The 19,038-nt window shown below is 43.0% G+C and overlaps 1 protein-coding gene across 1 annotated transcript; it reads right to left on the bottom strand.

Moving 5' to 3' along the window:
- Positions 1–10,466: 10,466 nt before the first annotated feature.
- LOC136481770 (putative protease Do-like 14) lies at positions 10,467–15,365 on the bottom strand. The gene is made up of 9 exons (XM_066479068.1): positions 15,080–15,365; positions 14,180–14,359; positions 13,959–14,086; positions 13,118–13,329; positions 12,899–12,980; positions 12,432–12,574; positions 11,603–11,723; positions 11,333–11,425; positions 10,467–10,893 (listed from the first exon to the last, which is right to left on the bottom strand). Exons 1-9 carry the CDS (start codon positions 15,297–15,299, stop codon positions 10,777–10,779), a joined length of 1,296 nt encoding a protein of 431 aa, XP_066335165.1. The 5' UTR covers positions 15,300–15,365; the 3' UTR covers positions 10,467–10,776.
- Positions 15,366–19,038: the final 3,673 nt, after the last annotated feature.

Consider the following 19,038-nt stretch of genomic DNA (forward strand, 5'->3'; position numbering starts at 1 on the left):
TTCACTGCCACAAACAAAGCAGCCTCCATCTCTCTTGTTGTTGTTCTTCTTTTTAAACTGTGCTGTTTGAACAGGCTTAGTTGTGTTCTCTTGCTTATTCTGGTTTTTCTTCTTCTTGTTAAACTTGCGGAATCCAGAGTTTCTCTTCTGCACAACATTAGCAGTAGAGGCCTCAACGCTCTTTCCATTGTCTTTTGCTCTCGCTCTCTCCTCAACATCAAGAGTACCAATGAGCTCTTCCACATTGAACTCCTGTCTCTTATGTTTGAGTGAGGTAGCAAAGTCCTTCCAAGAAGGTGGTAACTTGGCGATTATACTGCCAGCCACAAACTTGTCAGGTAAGACACATGGAAAGAGCTCAAGTTCCTTAGCTAGTGCCTGAATCTCATGAGCCTGTTCCACTACAGATCGGTTCTCAACCATCTTATAGTCATACAGCTGCTCCATGAGATACAGCTCGCTACCAGCATCGGTAACTCCAAACTTTCCAACAAGTGCATCCCACAGCTCTTTCCCTGTAGGAAGGATGATATAGCTTTTCTGGAATTTTGGATCAAGTGCGCTAATCACTGCACCTCGAAAGAGGTTGTCATCAGCCTTAAACTTAGCCTCATCCTCAGGAGACAAGTTAGCAGGTTTGCCCTCAAAGACATGATAACATGACATTGCAGTGAGCCACAATTCCATTTTAGCTTTCCAAACCAAGAAGTTTTTACCATCAAAAGGATCAGGCTTTAACACGGCAGCAAAACCTCTGACAGAAAAATGCCTAAAATTAGGTTTTTGGAGTGTTAGGATAATAGGCAATTTCCATGTCATTTTAATTCCATAAATCAACAGCATGATGATGACATATAAACAATTATTAATCATTGTAATCATGATATCGATTATATCCATGGTGAAAATACATGCTAGATCATATATCATGTGAAACTTATAAAAATCAAAAGCATGTGAACTTGATTCATGAATAACAGAGAGAAACAGATGGCATGATATACATCTCATATCTACAACAAGCATAAAGCTATATACGGAACAACAGAACTGTAAGAAGGAAACACATATGCAGAGCATATTTCTAGCATGAACAGACATAAGTATATTTCTAGCATGAACAGATATAAGATATGAAGCAAACTGATGAACTGATGAAACATGTAGAACATAAAACAGAAAGATGATGAAACAATCATACCCTCCCATCCGCGATTCTGAAGTTCCAGCAACGTCCCTTGACATGCCGTAGAAGAAGAAGGTGTTTCCTCCTCCAGGAAGAAGATGGTGACGCCGGCGATCGGGAAGAAGACGACGTAGCCGTACGGAGACGGAGACCCTTCGGGCAGTCACGTAGACGCTCCCCAAAAACCTAATTGCCGATCCCCCGAGCAAGGCCTCGAACGACAAGGCCTTCGGAGGCACCTGCCCTCTCGCTTCTCCGTGCGCGCAGAGTTACGAGATGAGGAAGGCCATCGAGCAACTGAATCGTATCTCTGGATGATTACTCTCTCTTTAACTGAGACTCCCGGAGATCAGGAGTCAGACTGGCTTGAAGTTGAAACTCCCGTGGTTAGTGGGTATTAAAAAGATAACACGCCACGCCTGCCCCGGCCCGGCCGGCGGCAGCGGCGCGCGCGGGCGCGTGTGGCACGCCTTTGTCCGTTTCTTAACTTCTCAAATTAGACGGATTAATTCCAATCATTTAAGTTGAGTCAACGTCCTTTTAACTTCCAATCCGGTACAAATAGTAATACCCACAATTACAAGTCATAGAGTTATTGATTTATTAAATTTATAAATGGGCCTAGCCCATAATAAATCCAACACTCAGTGCCACATCCACGTCCATGGCAATCCAAGTTGTCTAAGAACGAAAAAACGATGGATGGAAGGTTCGTAGCGTATTTTCTATTCTTAATTACCTTTGCTTGTTACCACAACTGATTCTGAAAGGGGACTTTTTTTACTTACACTAAAAAATAATATTAGTTTTTATTTTTCCATCATAGTTCGAAGAATTTTATTCCATACTACGGAAATCTTTTTCCCCTAGGTATAGTATTTAATTGTTGTTACTCAGACACTACTTGTTCATTTCCTGTCACAACAAATTCGTTTATTACAACATGGAGGGCTACTACTTTGTTAAACACATCCTATTATTATAGGAGCATATATATGTCCTTTCCTTTTCTTTTTTTTTTTGCTGGAAGTAGGAATAATTCACTTTTTTCCCCATGATTCGTTGTTCTACTAATGTTATTATGTCACCATTTGGTATTATAAGGTTTGTCTTAGTGCAGCTGCTATTGTAATCGATTGTTAATTAAGTAAGTAGTACTTAAGAATGACATCTATCGCAATCCCTAGGTTAAATATATACAGAGAGCAATTATTGGCCAAACATGTCACGTTTCCCTATTTGGTTGATACCTCCGTTATCGCAATCCCTAGGTTGCATAATGCATTGGCTGCAGCAATTTTTTTCGTATTGTTGTCGATGTCTCCCAAAAAATAAAGGATAATTGCAATTTCGTATCTCCTTCCAATCTATCGAACATTTTCTCAGCAAAAAATAAAACTGGCATCAAATCATCAAATCTGGCGTCCATCACTTTTAATATCGTGGTTAAGGGAGTGTTTGGTTCTTTAGTCGCTTTTAAAATTCATGTCAAGGAGCATTAAATATAGATTAATTACAAAATCAAATACATAGATAGAGGCTAATTTGCGAGATGATTTTTTTAAGTCTAATTAATCTGTCATTAGTACATGTTTACTGTAGCACCACGTTGTCAAATCATGGACTAATTAGGCTTAAAAGATTCGTCTCGTAAATTAGTTACAAGTTGTGCAATTAGTTTCGTAATTAGTCTATATTTAATACTCTGTATGTGTCTAAATATTCGATATGACAGGAGTTTTAGGAAGAACGGTAGGCCAAACAGGGCCTAAATATACGAATCTCACAAAGTATTATCACCAATGGCGTCGAATGGCATAATAACACGTACGGGCCGGGGGCGGTGATGAGTGATCGAGCGGGTGATTTGATGTGTGTCCATCATCAGTTTCTGTTTTCATTTCTCTGGCAATTCGGCCGGGGAGCATCGAGGGGACTTGGACGCAGTGATGGATGGGTCTGGATTGGAATATTTTATTTAATTGGGCCTTGTTTAGTTTGCAACTTTTTCCAACCGGATGAATAGTACCATTTTCGTCTTATTTGGCAAATATTGTCCAATCGTGGACCAACTAGGCTCAAAAGATTCATCTCGTGATTTCCAACTAAACTGTGTAATTAGTTATTTTTTTTACCTACATTTAATACTCCATGCAAGCGGCTAAAAATTGATGTGATGGAGAGAGAGTGAAAAAACTTGGAATTTTGAAGTGAACTAAACAAGGCCTTGGTGTGCAAATGGGAGGAGGCGTTTTCATGCTTGCTTTATTTCACTCTCAATTGGGCTCGAGAAAGCGAGAGTCGCATCCCATCACAGGCAGCACCAAACACACGTCCTTCTCCCATGTGGGGCCCTGCCTTTTCTTTAGGTTCCTCGCGGGCCCACCCCAATAATTACACTGCGCTCTTCCTTGAGAGCTGCCACATCCTCTACGGCCGGCCGAGCTGAGATGGCGCAACAATTGGGGAACATTTCAACAACTAACAACAGCATATCTCTTGTTCTTGCTTGGATGTTTGCGTGTAACGGTTCTACAGCTACAGCTGCATGCAGTAGCTGTGTAGTAATTTTTATTTATCACATTTCAGTTTAGATGGTTGAGGCACGACATAACTTTATTATACATGGTCATGTACACTTAGGTGAAACCTGAACTACGAAAAAAAATTCGCTCTGTTCGTTTAGGCTAAAATTTGGCTTAGGCTGATGTTTATACTAAAATGTTGTGAGAGAAAAATACCGTTAGATGGCTGAAAAATAGTGCTGAATAAGATTAAGATCAACGTTTGTTGTTTTCATGTACATCCCTAAATGAAGCCGTGACCTTAACGCGGGCATTATACCGGTGAATATAATGCTCGGTTGTTTCCTCATATCAACACTTTTTTTTCTTTTTTGTTCCTCTTTGTCGATGCCATGATTCCATACGTGTCTAGTGAGATTCAAGCTATTTCGAGCATCGGCAACTCATGTTAACATTAGGACTAGCTCCAACGAGCCACACCTGTTGCTGAGCGACTACATATATATATATATATATAACTTTTTTTCTGGAAAGTTGAATTCATCAATCGAAATGTCACTTTTTACTAGAGAAAGTTGTTTGGTCAATATATAACTTACTCCCTCCGTTTTGTAATATAGTGCATTCTAGCATTTAAAATTTATTCTTAAATACAATGTATTCTAGAGAACAAAAACCAGCTTGCATTAAATAATTTTCATTTATCAACCAATCACCATCAATCATGTTCATGATAGCGTTTGGTAAAATAAAATAAGGGTACATGTGTCTTTTATGTTCTCTCTTAATTTGTCCTAAACTTCCTAGAATGCACTATATTAGAGCATCTCCAAGAGCCTTTCTAAATCTCACTCTCTAAATCATCATTTAGAAATTCATTTGCATAAAAATCGCTTTACATATCTTTTCACTCTCCAACAGTTTTTCTATATCTCATGCGCAGTCTAGAGAGCCATTCTCGTCTTCTATATTCACTACTACACAAATCTTAATAGTGGCGGGCAAAAAGCATTAAACGAGGCGGCTTTTGCAACCGTCTCGACCGAAAGGTCACGGTTAATCGTGGCCTTAACCGAGGTGGTTGCCCTGCCTGTCTCGGTTAATCGAATAAAAAAGAAAAAAGAAAACCCCATGGATAAGCCCGGCGAGCCCATCCATGGGTTGCCGTCGTCGCTCGCCGGATCTGGCCTCCCCGCCACCGGATCCGGCCACAACGGCGGCAGATCCGACCACCACGCCCGCGGATCCGCCTAGATCCAGTCCCGGCGCGTGTTGGATCTCGCCGGCCGTTGCCGTCGGCGCGGATCTGCTAGGGAGAGAGGGTGAGGGACGGGTCCTCCTTGGATCTAAGAGAGGAGAGAGAGGATGAGGGCATACCTCTTCCGGCGGGGTGTGGAGCCGCTGTCGCCGGGACGCCGAGCAACCTCCGTCGGATCTGCGTCGGATCCACGCTGCCGAGCAGGGATTATGGCCATCGCCGCCAACCAAGGAGAGAGCGGAGGCTCGTCGGGCCTCTGCGTGGGGGGAGGATGGCGCCATCACCTCCGTGGGGAGAGAGAGAGAGGGGCAGCGCCGCCGTTGTGGGGAGAGAGAGTGGAGGGAGGGAGTGAGAGAGAGGGAGAGAGTGGAGGGAGGGAATGGCAGGATGGGGAGGGGATGACAGCGGGCTCGACGTCGGGCTGGGGAGGGGTGTCGGGTGGGGATTGCGCTCGATCTAAGGGAGTGAGGGAGAATAAGTGAAACCCTAACTCCGCTCCTGTATATATATAAACCCGATAGCTGGATTGGATATGGGCTTTTTCTAGGCCTCGGGAATATTAACCGAGGTGGGCCTTATAAGAGGTCCGCCTCCGAAAATGGAGGTATTCGATTAATATATTTTTAACCATCTCGGTTAATAAAAATGACCGCTTCGGTTAATCCAGGCATTAACCGAGGTGGTTTAAAAGCCTGCCCGCCTCCGAGACCTATTTGCAAACGCTGCGAAAAAGATTTTGTGTAGTAGTGATTTGGCTAGCGAAAAATCCATAATAGAAGATGGCTATATTTGGATGACCATTTAGAGAAGCTATTGAAGGATAGGTTTTCACTAAAATATTTATTCCTAGCATTTAGGAAGGGTACGTAGAGTCTCTTGAAGATGCTCTTACAAGACACAGGGAGTAGTACCATAAAAAAATAGAATTGTATATGCTACTTATTCTTTTTTCCTCTCTTTTTTACTAAAAAAGTGTGCGACTCCATGGCAAATTAGGTACAAAACGATATTGGAAAAAAACGAAAGAATGAAAGAAAAAAGTTGGTTCAACTTGAACAAACAAGATGATTTTCCCCAAGGAAATTAACTCCGAAAAAACACCCTAAAAAGTCTCTTACAAATCCAAACACAACAAACAGTTCCAAGTTTCCAACATTTTCTCACTTTCTCTATCAGCACAGTTGATACTTGCCTTCTGCCAACGGCGGAGCCACGTATTGGCCATAGAGGGCTCTGGCCCCCCCCTTGCCCCGTAAAAAAAATAAGGATATATGCTGCAGATGTGCAAGCTCCGCCATGCTAGCTAGTGCAAAGCAGCAGGACTGTCCGAGCAAGCAAGTTAGTCATACAATAGTATAGATGCAGTAGTAATAATATGAGTATATCCGTGCCAGTACTAAATAATACACCTGCAGCAGAACAACTAGCTGCTCTCAAATGGTAGTTCAAGGATGCTACAGTATAATTGGCCCCTCCTTAACTTTGATTCACGCTCCACCACTGCCTTCTGCAAGAGCACTTCCACACGTAGGCGTATGTTTCGCAACTCCTCGTAAAGACTGTCCACACCAGACTCCCCGTGCATCGTGAAAGGCGGCAAGTGGGCAGAAAAACACACCAACCGTGTGTTTGGTTCGTGGACCAAGTGGGTTAGGTTGGATCCAACCCAGTTTTCTGGAATGGGATGAACCCATCGTATGTTTGGTTAAAGGGGTGGGTTGAACCTAGTTTTTTTGTTTGGTTAGATGGGTCGAGAGGTATGGAATGATGACATTTTGACACCGTTAACATTAGCCATTAGTGGAGCCCATTTGTCATCCTCTTAATTTTCTTTTTTATTCCCATCATGTTATCCTCTTCCCTGGGCCATGCCAGAACACATCGCTAAGCCTGCCATAGCCGCCACCGCCCTCGAGCCTGCGTCCCCGAGCACATCACCGGCTGCCGCCAACTCCCCGAGCCCATGCTAGTCCATCGTGGCAACCACCGCCCCAAGCTCCGAGCTCACCTGCCATGGCCGCCACCGCCCCGAGCCCGAGCTCGCTCGCCATGGCCTCCATCGCCCCTAGCCCCGAGCCTGCCATGGCCGCCACTGCCCCCGTGCCCGAGCTCGCTGACCATGGTCGCTGCTCGCCCAGATCCGGACGCCGGAGGAGCGTATCCGCTGGGGCCGCGAGCGCCGGGGACGGGAGAGGTCGCGGCGAAGGGAGGGAGAAGGAGACGGAGGTCCACGGCGTCGATCTGGGTTGAGCTCGTCCGCTCAAATTGAGGGGATCGTTCCAACCCGCATCTGAGGTATATTCTCTCCTGGGTTCGACCCAAACCCACGTGGCTCCTCAACCAAACAGCAAACCATCCAGGTTCAACCGGGATATCCCACCACATGACACACCACAGGCACAGAGAGGGCAGGCAGCGGCACACGGGCGCCGCAGAGGATTCCGCAACTTTTGTTTGTCCTGCGGCACGCGCGGAAACATATCACAGTCGCACGGCTCTGTGATTCTGTTGCAAGGGGCCCGCCTGCCTGTGGTGGATGCCCAAGGCATAATTTAAAGCGGCCCCTGTCAAATGTGGCAGGGTACTCAATACTCTTGTACGGTGTATAGCAGGTTGGGCAGAATCCAGTTCCCCGCCCTTCCGCGTGGAGACGGATAGGCACAGACACGATTTTGTGAAGCGCCTAGGCGTGCGTATCGTATCTCAATCTCCCGCTTGTAGTCGGACCACTCCAATCGTACGTGCTCGTTGTTAGCTCACCGGCCACGAGGCATACATTTGCTGAGAGGAGCTTTTCGGTTGTCGTCCTTAGACCGTCTCAGCGACTGTGATCCAAAATACCAGACTCCAAAATACCACACTCGTTTGTTCTTTAGGTAGCGCTACCGGCGAAGAGTTTAATATTTATTTTTTATTTTCTCCAATAAAAAGACCTAAAAGATAATCTTTTCTGTAAATAGGTCTTCAGAAAAGAGGATACTTAGATTTGAATTATGCATCTTCTGATACCTAAAATGTGTCTTCCATATAGGTCTTTCCTACGAGAACAAAAAGAAGAATTAAAGAAAATATAAGCGGAGAGGAGAGAGACCCGGGAAAGATCGGAGAGAATCAGAGAAGGTGCAGGTGGTGTTGTATTCGTAGCGTAGGTGGCCGTGACGTGCGATGCTAGATTCTGCTCCCGCACCGGCACCGCGGTTTCAGCGTCCGGCCGTTCGCGTCGCCATCGCTCCTCACCCCGAGGCCCCAGCCCCACCGCACCCTCTCCCATTCCTTGTGCTCCTCCTCCGGCGCCCCCTGGCCTTTCCCGATTCCCGTGGCCGCCGTGTTCCTCCCCAGAGGGCCGGTTTAGAACACACGAATAAAAAATACGGAAATAGAAAAAACACAGGAATAGGGTGAGTGTGTAGTGGTAAAATAGAGGAAAAGAAAAACACGGGAAATAACTAGAAGTGGCGTTTGGAACGCAGGAATCCATAACACAGGAAAAACTTAGGAATCCATGACACAGCGTGAGCACAAGCACCGTGGAAATTTTCCCTTAGTTCGACTGGATGTTTTTTTCCCTGCGTTTTGTACAACATAGGAATCCTTTCCTTTGGAAAGGGATGTATCTTTCCTTCAATCCAAACAGTCATTTTCAAAAACTTTCCACAGGAATACAATCCTTTGAAATTCCTTTGTAATTCCTTCAATCCAAACAGTGGATTTCGTTACCTGCAAAAAGGAGCCCTTTTTTAATCCTTTTTCTAAGTCCGCCAAATTTGAGAGAAAGAGAAGCTCGTTGGACCCTAACTCGTAGATCTAGGAGGAGGAGAGCCCAGGGGTGGATTTTTTTTTTTTTTGAATGTTAGGGGTGCAACAGTGTTCAATTTCAAAAATTTATTTGACTTTTAAAAATTCCACTGGAAAATCCATGTTCATAGGGGGGCTTGGGCCCCTACTAGCCCCCCTTGTCTCTGCCTCTGGGAGGGACTACCTCGCTGGCGCCGTCACCGTCGGAGGAACCGAGTGGGGAGGAGCCGCCGCCGCTGGAGAGGAGAGAGGGAGGAGCTGCGTGCGAGCGAGGCGCGCCGCCTGAGCGACGGCTAAAATCTCAAGCGTCTGCTCTATAGGAAATGTGCTCGAAATAAGTTCATTTTTCATCAAAAGGACAAACTTGTAATAAAAAGAAAAACGCCGGTGTCACTTCATCTCAGTTACAACGATGATGAGTATTCAATTTTTCTCCTTACAGGAAAAAAATATAGAGCCTGTGTTTAGTTCGTGAAATTTGGGAATTTGACTACTGTAGCACTTTCGTTTTTATTTGGCAATTAGCGTTCAATCATGGACTAATTAGGCTCAAAACGTTCGTCTCGCGATTTCCAACCAAACTGTGCAATTAGTTTTTTTTTTGTCTACATTTAATGCTCCATGCACGTATCGCAAGATTCGATGTGATGGCTACTGTAGCACTTTTTGGAAAACTTTTTGGGAACTAAACATAGCCAGAGTATTTTCTCTCCATGATTGCTGCCAATCATACACCTACATGTCACAGAGCTCAACTGCAGGCTCTTTTCAATTTGCTTGATTTAGTCGCTTTAGTAGCGTGACAGCGTACACCCATTATTCTTTCATAAAAAAAACAACATAAACTTCCTGATTCTACACTGCAGATCTCTCGTTTACGTGTACAGCACACATTACAGGCCCACGACTCTACATAAAACTACGCAACAAGTCCACCAATAGCACTGCATTATTAGCACACAAAAAAAAACAGCACACTATTTTCAATACCGTGTATTTAACAAGTACGGAAAAGATTCCCTGCGAGGCGAGACGCGAACTGATCAGCTGTTGGTACACCATACAGCCATACAGGTACACAAAAGGTGTACTTCTACGTCTACCAGAGAACACCCCCCCCCCCCCCCCCCCCCCCCACACCCCCCCCCCCCCCCCCACACACACACACACACACACACACACACACACAAATAGTGAAGCACGAGAGGGACGTCCCAACAAAAAAAGCCAATGATGTTGTCATCCAACAACCAATGGAGACGGACCTAGGGTTTTGGGTACTGCACAAGACAGCGGATCCGTCGTAGTGTGCCCCCCGCCCCCCACCCCACACACCACCACCACAAGACAGCAATGATCGACCTGAAAATCCTAGCAGACCAACAAGCTGACGTACTCCGTACACGCTGATCATTTGGCCGCTGAGTCTTTTGTAATGTCGAGTGCACGATTTCCTGACCTAATAGATTCCACAAAATCTTCACATCATAGACAGTGGATCGAAAATTACAGTCTGGAAATCGAATTGCAATCTTATCTAGTTTGCTGTTCGATCACTTTACTATGCAGATTGCACAGGCAAGGAAGCTATGATATGAATGAAATTAACTGGAATCCAGGTATCAGCGACTAAGCATAGTACTGCATAGAATGGCAAAACATAGTACCGTTCTATGAAGAAAATCAAGGAATTGGTATTCTTGAACCGACAGTGTTATTCAATCCAAAGAAATAAAATGAAAACCTACCGTTATTGATTGTAAATACATGCTACAGAAAACAAAAACCAACACGTACCATGGCTGAACATGGCGCTAATATATATTTCCCATATAGTTTCGTTCCTTTCTTTGGGTGGTCCTGTCACCTATCATCCTCTGGCTACATACAGAACTCAACAGAAAGTACTATGGGTGTCCAGGGCATCTATATTATCTTAAGAAAATTTGAGTTACAATGGAGAATCCTCCCCTTAGGATTTAGCTCAGCTTCCGGGCAGAGATTAGTTTAGGTCATCTGCTGGCATCTGCCTCCTCTGGTATAACAGTTAAGGTCACTGTCACATTGTTCGCTCGTTCAACAAGAACTTTAAATGGTACTCCGACCTTGTCCCCCATGATATCAATGATCTGCAGCGAACACTTTATTATCATGTTTGTACAAATAAAGAAAAAGAATATAATCTTCCTCTTCAATTGAGGGTTTGAAAGAAAAGGAATATTGAAATTAGGAAAACAAATGTAAGCATGAGTCCACTACTGCAATTGGCTCTAACCAGCTACTTTTTCATTTCGAAATTCAAATAAGATATTACAACTTAATATGATAAATACTTTCAGGGAAATGTAAAGGAATCCTGCAAGTATATTAAATCATATGGCACACAAATTTTTTTTAAAGGACTGCAAAAGCTTTGCCATGGATTTTATTAGACAAAGGAAAAAAAATAAAGGCAAGTGCCAGTCCAGTTTTTTTAATGGAAACTAGGCCCAAAAAACCATGATACAACTTCAAACCAACAACTAAAACCATCATATACCACACATCACTAGTAGTTATCTTACTTACCTCTTTGATGCTCTCAACTGGTTTGCCACCAAATTCAACAACCACATCCCCAGGACGAAATCCTGCTTGTTCAGCTGGAGATGCTGGTGTAACCTGATTGAGAACCCACATACTGTCAGCAGACCCATCATTGAGAAGGTATTATCAGAATCAGTATGACAAAAGTGAAGTGTGCCAAACATATATTCATAACTCACACAGCGAGCACAGTGGCTTATAACACATAGTAAAAGGTGTGTTATTTCATAAGCGGAATTAATAATAGCTTACCATAGGAACAAGCACCCCTTTTCTTACATCTGGAAAAGTACTTGATTTTTCTTTGAGCTGTGCAATGATCATGGGATTCAGGTCAAGCATCTTTAAGCCAAGCCATGGCCTTACAACTCTCCTGCATTGTATATTGGAAACAAGCATAAGCGGCTCCCAGACATGCAGGTAAACAAACATGAATAGTATAGTTCGTCCAAAATAAATCTACTAAAAAAGGTTGGTACACACAGTCTTACTCCCACAGATAACTTGCTTTCTCCAATTACAAACATAAGTTTCCATTAGGACATTGATATGGCCTTCAGTGTGACACTTTGACTAGCAATATCTATAAAAATATACTATCATAATGGAAATAGTTATAGATTATGAAAGGATTTTTTTTATAATGGATCTAACATAGTCAATCTTGAGTAGTCGATTTGTATAAAATTTTATATGTTGATCGCAATTTTTTAATAAAAAAATTTACTTGGGACAAACCTAGATGTACATATATTTATGATTGAAGGATCTAATGAAGTACTATTTTTTTTTCTCGAATACGGAGGAGAGCTGCGTATCATTGCATTAATTAAGTACTATTATCCTTTTATCAGATAGAATGAAGCTTGGAAACACTAATGGTATTGCATTTTTTATTGTTTCATTTTATTCAGACAAGTACTTTATTACATGTTTTGAACTTTCAATCACTAACGTAATCCAAGAGCACACATCATACAAAACTATAGAAAGAAATTCCAAAGAGAAAGCTAAAAGATGGCAATACCATGATATAATAAATTGCAAGCAGTATTATGCTATGCGTAAGAGTAAGGCATACCCATTTTTTTTAAAGTTCTCTACTATTTTAATGACAGAGTCAATTGGTACTGCAAAGCTCAAACCATCAGCATTCCAAACTTTCATCACATTAACTCCAATAATCTCACCATCAAGGTTCACAAGAGGGCCTCCAGAATTTCCCTGCAGCATACAAATGTGTCAAAATAGTTTGTTCAACAGATATTGAGAAGGAAAACAGAATCCAACAAAATTGAGAATCATAAACAATGTGTATATGCATTGCAAGTAAAAGGCATGCTACACTGACATTTTAATGTTTATTTTGACTAGAATCTACATAATCTTTTGCATTTTCTCGGGACATGATGAGGTGAGGTGACAATTGATGAGGCATAGTTACATGGCCAAAACATTTAAGAAGAACTAGTAAACTCATAGCAAATGCAAGATACTTGCACACTAATTTCACATGTTATGTTAGCGACACAAAACCAACGGTCTTGCCTTATTAATAGCGCAATCTGTTTGCAGATACTCCCTTCGTAATCCTCCAAGACCCAGATCACTGCTTTTCCGGTCAACACAGCTACAACAAAGAAAAACATAAGTCAACGTAGACAATTTTAGTCAACAAAAAAAAGTATGCATGCAATTTTTCATGAAACTATTAGTGTTAATGATAACTCGTGAGAGTAAATTGAATAAAAATGATTAGGTCTTAACCTGACAATACCAGCGGTAACTGTGTTCTGAAGAGAAAGTGGACAGCCCAGAGCAACAACCCAATCACCTGGCTGAAGTCGAGATGACGATCCAAGCCTGGCAGCCGGTAAAGGGGTCATAGATTTAATCTTCACAACGGCGATGTCAGACAGGCGGTCAGCATTAAGGACAACACCTTCAAATTCACGACCATCTTGTAAAGTCACACTAACCTGTAACAATATTCAACCTTCTAAGAGAAAGATGATGAAGGAAACAGTTGAGTGTAAAAAATAATAACCTCAACAAAATCATAATCAGTGATCTCAAGCAGTAAGCACAGATACATATCATACTCTGTAGCAAGTGTTGTAATTATCCATGCTGCTGCAGCTTGGAGGATTGAGTCACTAAGTTTAGAACATTAACCGTAGTACTTAGTAGATACACTATTGTTGGTCAATCTCAGCTTAAAAGAAAGGTAAGAGGATTAAGGACATTAAGTTAACTCAATTACAAAGTCAAGATACAATTTTGAAACAAATCAAGACCAAAACTGTCCTAACTAGGTATGAAATACAGAAGTATTAGCATCCACTAATGCCAAACTCTTGTCTCCAAAGATAAATGCAAAAGTATCAGAACTTACTTATATGGAGTTAAATCAACCCTTCAGAAATCAGAACTAGTGTCTGAAATTTAGCTAAGAACGAGCTACCAAATTGACACAAATGGTTGTTCAAACAACAATCCAAATGCATGCTTCACATTGTCCACATGACCAATGATAAGTGGTTGACGGTATTTACACAGTCAGCAATGTAAGGAGTGTGTACAGATAAGATAGTGCCAAGTTAGCAACCTTTCTCCTCACAATTGCTTTTGTGCTTTGAAAATCTGCAACAACATGCGCACATGTCAATATTGTCCCATCTGGATCTATTATAGTTCCAGATCCGATGCTCTGCTCTTGCACCCATCCATGCATATCTACAAAAAAGGTGATTCGAAAAGTTCAGTGCACACAGCTACAACACTGGTGAGGAATTTGACAGTTTTCCATTTAGACGAGAATGTCCTCACCATGCATAGAAGAAATGTTTACAACAGCAGGACCAACTGCAGATGCCGCCTTGGCAATCGAATTCCTGCCTAGACACCCTGGGCAGCATCTTGAATCACCTGAGCTTCCGTCAGAACCTTGGTCTCTGTGGTTAGCCGGTGAAACCGATGCAGACGTGAAGGTATTTAGTATTGGGAACCCTAGAAACACATTTGGACACAGTAAGATCTTCAACACACGGAGCTCTATCTTACCAAGACGAAAGGTAACAACTAACAAGGCAACTGCAGTTTCAGTTTCAGGTAAAGCAAAAATGCACCTCAGTCTCATCAGAGTTACTAAGGAAATATTAAAGGTTCTAACTACAAACATTCTCAATCATATCTTTGTCAGTATTGACCATCCTTAACCGTCAAATCAAAGTTTATCATATTTTGAAAAGGATTATTGCCCGGACTCAAACTAAGACCCTGCAAGCAGGCTTATGATATGATATTTAGAAATTGCCACCTATCTACATGATCCAACACATGCAACTTTCCATGACATGCCCTTGTACATTACAAAGCGTGTTCGTCTTGACATACGTTGGTCCATTGACTATCAGTAGTTCAGCACGGCTGAAAAGTTCAGAGTCCAGCCTCAGGTCCCTCTACTGAATTGAACTAACAAGACCCGCCAATGCGCATAGTGCCGTACGCAGTATAGTGTACCTGAATCCAGACACTCACCACACCTTGGAGGTCTAGCCGAGACGCAATCTCAGTCCCAATAGAGTGACATTCCAAAATCCCCGAACCCAGAACCCCTTGGACGGGCAACCACTCTCGAGTCTCGGCTCCGCCACGCGGCAAAAGACCGTCTCTCCGACGGCCCAGACTGAAGAAGAAGAAGAAGAAGAAGAATAGGCGAAAACGGACCTTGGTACGGAAACGGGGGCAGCCACGGGGAGAAGAGGCGGGTGCCGGAGCGGAGCCCCTCGGCGGGGAGGGCCTGGCGGAGCGGCTGCGGCGGGGAGACCGAGGCGTAGACGGCCGTGTCGGGGTCGCGGCCGCGCGAGAGGGCGGCGGCTGCGGCGAGGAGGAGCGCGGCGCGGCGGCCGCAGCGGAGGAGCATTCTGGAAGGATCGCTGGCTGGCATGGCTTGCCGCACACGAGGGAAGGAACGCGGAACGCAAGCAGAAGCAGAGCAGCGCGGCCGTCGCGAAGCGTCTGCTGGAGCGTGGAGGAGAGAAAGGAAATGGACCTTTTCTTGCGGGCGGCGGCCGCAAGAGGCTGCCGAGTTGGGCCAGCAAACCCGCAGGAATTCAGTCCAAGCGTCACATCTCACATACTCTACTTACGGCCCACTTCTAGCCGCGCGCTCTGTCGCTGCCAAGCATGGACACACACGTCATGTATATAATACGTATATATTTTTATATCTAATATTAAATTGCAGAAATTTCTCCTCTATTTTTTTCATCCATATTAAATTTGAATTTTAATCTTAGTGTTACTAATTAGAGATCCTAGAAAGACTCCATGTTAATACTGACGATATATGCTAAGCAAAAAAAATTAGAAAGGTCTAACCTTTAATAATTCATTCATTGGGCTTTAATCATTATTGTCATAATAGCGAGTGTTATGTTTTTTAAAAAAAAACTTGGTACGTACCTTTGTCATTACAAAAAAAAACATAAAATTATTGGCGTCTTCTTATTATGGAAGATAAATCAAAGTAATCACTAAATTTGCGTTTAGATTACCCACATCGGTCATTTTTCAAGATAATATAAATGAGCACACCTTTAGTTTGTATCTATTCTGCCAACTTCTGACTGGTTAAAAAAACAAAATAAAATATATGGATTGAGTAATAAATATACTAATGCAAAATTATTGTGAAAACTCATTTAATAACTTTCTTCAAAATTACACATCACGGTTAAATTACAAATAAGCATATATAATTCTAAATTGTGTATCACTATTTAAAACATAAATATGCATTGATCAAGTCATCATGGAAATGTACCTACGTCCTGTTCGCTTGGCTTATAAGCCGTACTTTTTCAGCCAACGAACAATGTTTTTCTCTCACACTAAATCAGCCAATAGTACTTTCAGCCATGGCTTATCAGCCAAGCGAACAGGACATAGTGTATGTAGCATGACAGCTTCGACGTCGTTTATCAATCACACATTCGCTGCGAGAGAGGCAGGGCAGCCATTCGCAAGCAACCTTGTCGCCGCACGCCATGAACATAGACAATCCTGTTCATTTTGCTGTAAAGTTCAGTTAAAAAATACTGTTCGCTAGTTTGTTAGGAGAAAAACACATTATAAGTCAGGCTAATAAGATGAAGCGAACATGGCTGCCGCGTCGTGGGTGCCGTGCTGCCGCGGCACCCCCGCCATACTTGTCTCTGGCACACACGTCACCGTGAGACTCAGGCCGGGAGCGATGATCGAGCGACGCCATCAACAGGGACTGCACGCAGGACCGTATCCAGTTTCAGTTTCGACGCCCTGATTGCAAAATCGATCAATCCGTCCCTGTCAAATCGTAGGATCGCAGTTTTTGCAGATTTAGACACGACATTGGAGCCAACACACAAAGCCCGGCCGGCCGGCGACGCGAATGTGAATAACTAGTGTCAGGGCGTGCGCATTCGCGCGCCCGGGGATAAGTGTGGGTATCGAATGTGATGCATGCGCTCGGGGATAAGTGTGGGTGTAGAATGTGCCGTGAAGTAGGTCTATTTATATAGATTACCGAAAGGCATGCCTATAACCAGCATGGTAGGGCATCAGAGCATTATACAAGCAAGGTTCACATAAATAGCATGGTGCATCATATACTGAATATTACACGGTTCTGTTTAGTACTAAACACACAAGACTTAGAAGTCCACTATAGGTTGCAATGTACATAGGGATTACACAGTTGTCTTTAGCACTAAACACACAAGATTCAGAATTTAGGTATGTAAAGTCGTGCGCCAATGTTGAGTCATTTTGCGAAAACTAAAAAGGCAAATGTTGGAATGGAATATGGATGCCCGTGTAAACTGAGACACTCCATGGAATTGAGCGAAGGAAAACATGTAGAATTAGATACGATCAGATATGTAAGCCAAATAGGTTGGCAGGACGGCCTGGTTTTGGCGTAGCTGGAATTAGAACCATATGTATTAACCTGCAGGAACCACAATTAAACAGCTGTATTATGAGCAGAGGATACATAAATTGTTCTAAGTCAACCAAATGTAGCAAATGCAGTGGACATAGGCTATGGATAGGTCTGTGGGTGTTAAAATAAACGGGAAGCATTCATCCATAGAAGAAGGGTACTGTGTGGCAAAAAAAAGAGAAAGAATTTGGCTTGGAAGCAAAATAGAAGTGCTAGATGTAAATAATAGAAGGCAAGATAAAGTGTTGTACACTTAACATCTAGTTGTTGAGCAGCTATAGCGGATAAAGGGGACAATTTCCTACAAACTCAGGTATTTCTTGGTGATTTCTTAAATAATTGATAAACAGTAACGCACTTTGGGAAAAAAATAGCGTGCAAAATTAAGCAAAGCAAGTCACTACCTGCAGCACAATTAATAGTAGTGCCTTTTTTCACTCACTGTGCTGTGGCCATTCATAACTGAACATCTAAGAAGTAAAAATGAGGGAGCAAGAGAGATTGTGCCAGATTATGCAGGTTTTGTTCAGTGTGTAATAACAGGTTGTGTTCAGGAGGACACATGCAGCCAAACCAATTTATTCAATCAGACTTGAATGTACGGAAGTCATCGTGAAATAGATCTGAAGAAGCAGGCAGCCATACCTTACAAATAAACTGCCAATCAAATTATATGTGAACTAGAAACGAGATCCGTCAGATCAGATACTCTTTCTCCAACTGTTCAGCTGTCGCTGTATATCACCAGTGGATTGTTGAAATGGGCTACGTAGATAAGCCTGAAACCAATGAAAAGAAATCGCACCACTTAGACCATAGTAATTGAATTTAAATCCAGTCAAAAAGTTAGACGTCGACAATTTCTCAGATTGAGGTTTGGCCCCAACATTTATGAAAGCAGAGATGATAGACACTGTAAGATGTAAACTGAGGTGGGTAGCTGTATGAATGCGAACTCATTCTATTAGCCTACATTCACCTAAACAATGAAAGTCAACAGAGAGATTGGAAAATACCTTTGTTTCCCGAATAAGGTAGCAGAAAGTAGGTGTGCGCCATCGCGCACACAGGCAGGTTGCAAAAAGACCTCGAATCTGGAGAATATATAGATTATAAAAAATAAGAAGGTAGATATATAAATCTAAGATGTGCATATTACATATGTTGTTCAAGGTTTCAAAGAGCCGAGGATGGTGCATAGGTTTATATTACATGCACTGTCACTGGAGTAGAGAAATCGGGAAAAAAACAGAATAATGGATGCAAAGATATGGCCAAATCAAGTCTCTGTTCAGAGAATGAACTACTCGAGAAACAACTGGGAATAAAGCTTTGTATTGAGCTGTTGAACTAAGACGAAATGAGCATTAAATGATCCTCCAAAGGCAAGAAAATCGAGTGTACTCACCAGAGGCATCAGTGTTTGTTATTTGTTGGTCCATGTAAACATGCTCGAGAAGTTCATGCGCTTTTGTGTAGTCGTTTTGTTTCAACCGGAGCAGTTCCTTGTGGTACTTCTGAGAGAGTGCAAATTCCTATCAGTATCAAAAAGGAATCTTAGCGACACAATGATACCGAGCACAGGAGGAGCCGCGGACCGGCGGCAGGAAGCGGCGTCGGGGCGGCACCTACGCCGGTGGCCACAGGGAGGCCCGCTTGGGACGTGCTGTGCCCGGGGACGGCCACCGTCGGGGCGCACGCA

The sequence above is a fragment of the Miscanthus floridulus genome, chromosome 9 (assembly GCF_019320115.1).
Source record: "Miscanthus floridulus cultivar M001 chromosome 9, ASM1932011v1, whole genome shotgun sequence".
NCBI classification, from domain to species: domain Eukaryota; kingdom Viridiplantae; phylum Streptophyta; class Magnoliopsida; order Poales; family Poaceae; genus Miscanthus; species Miscanthus floridulus.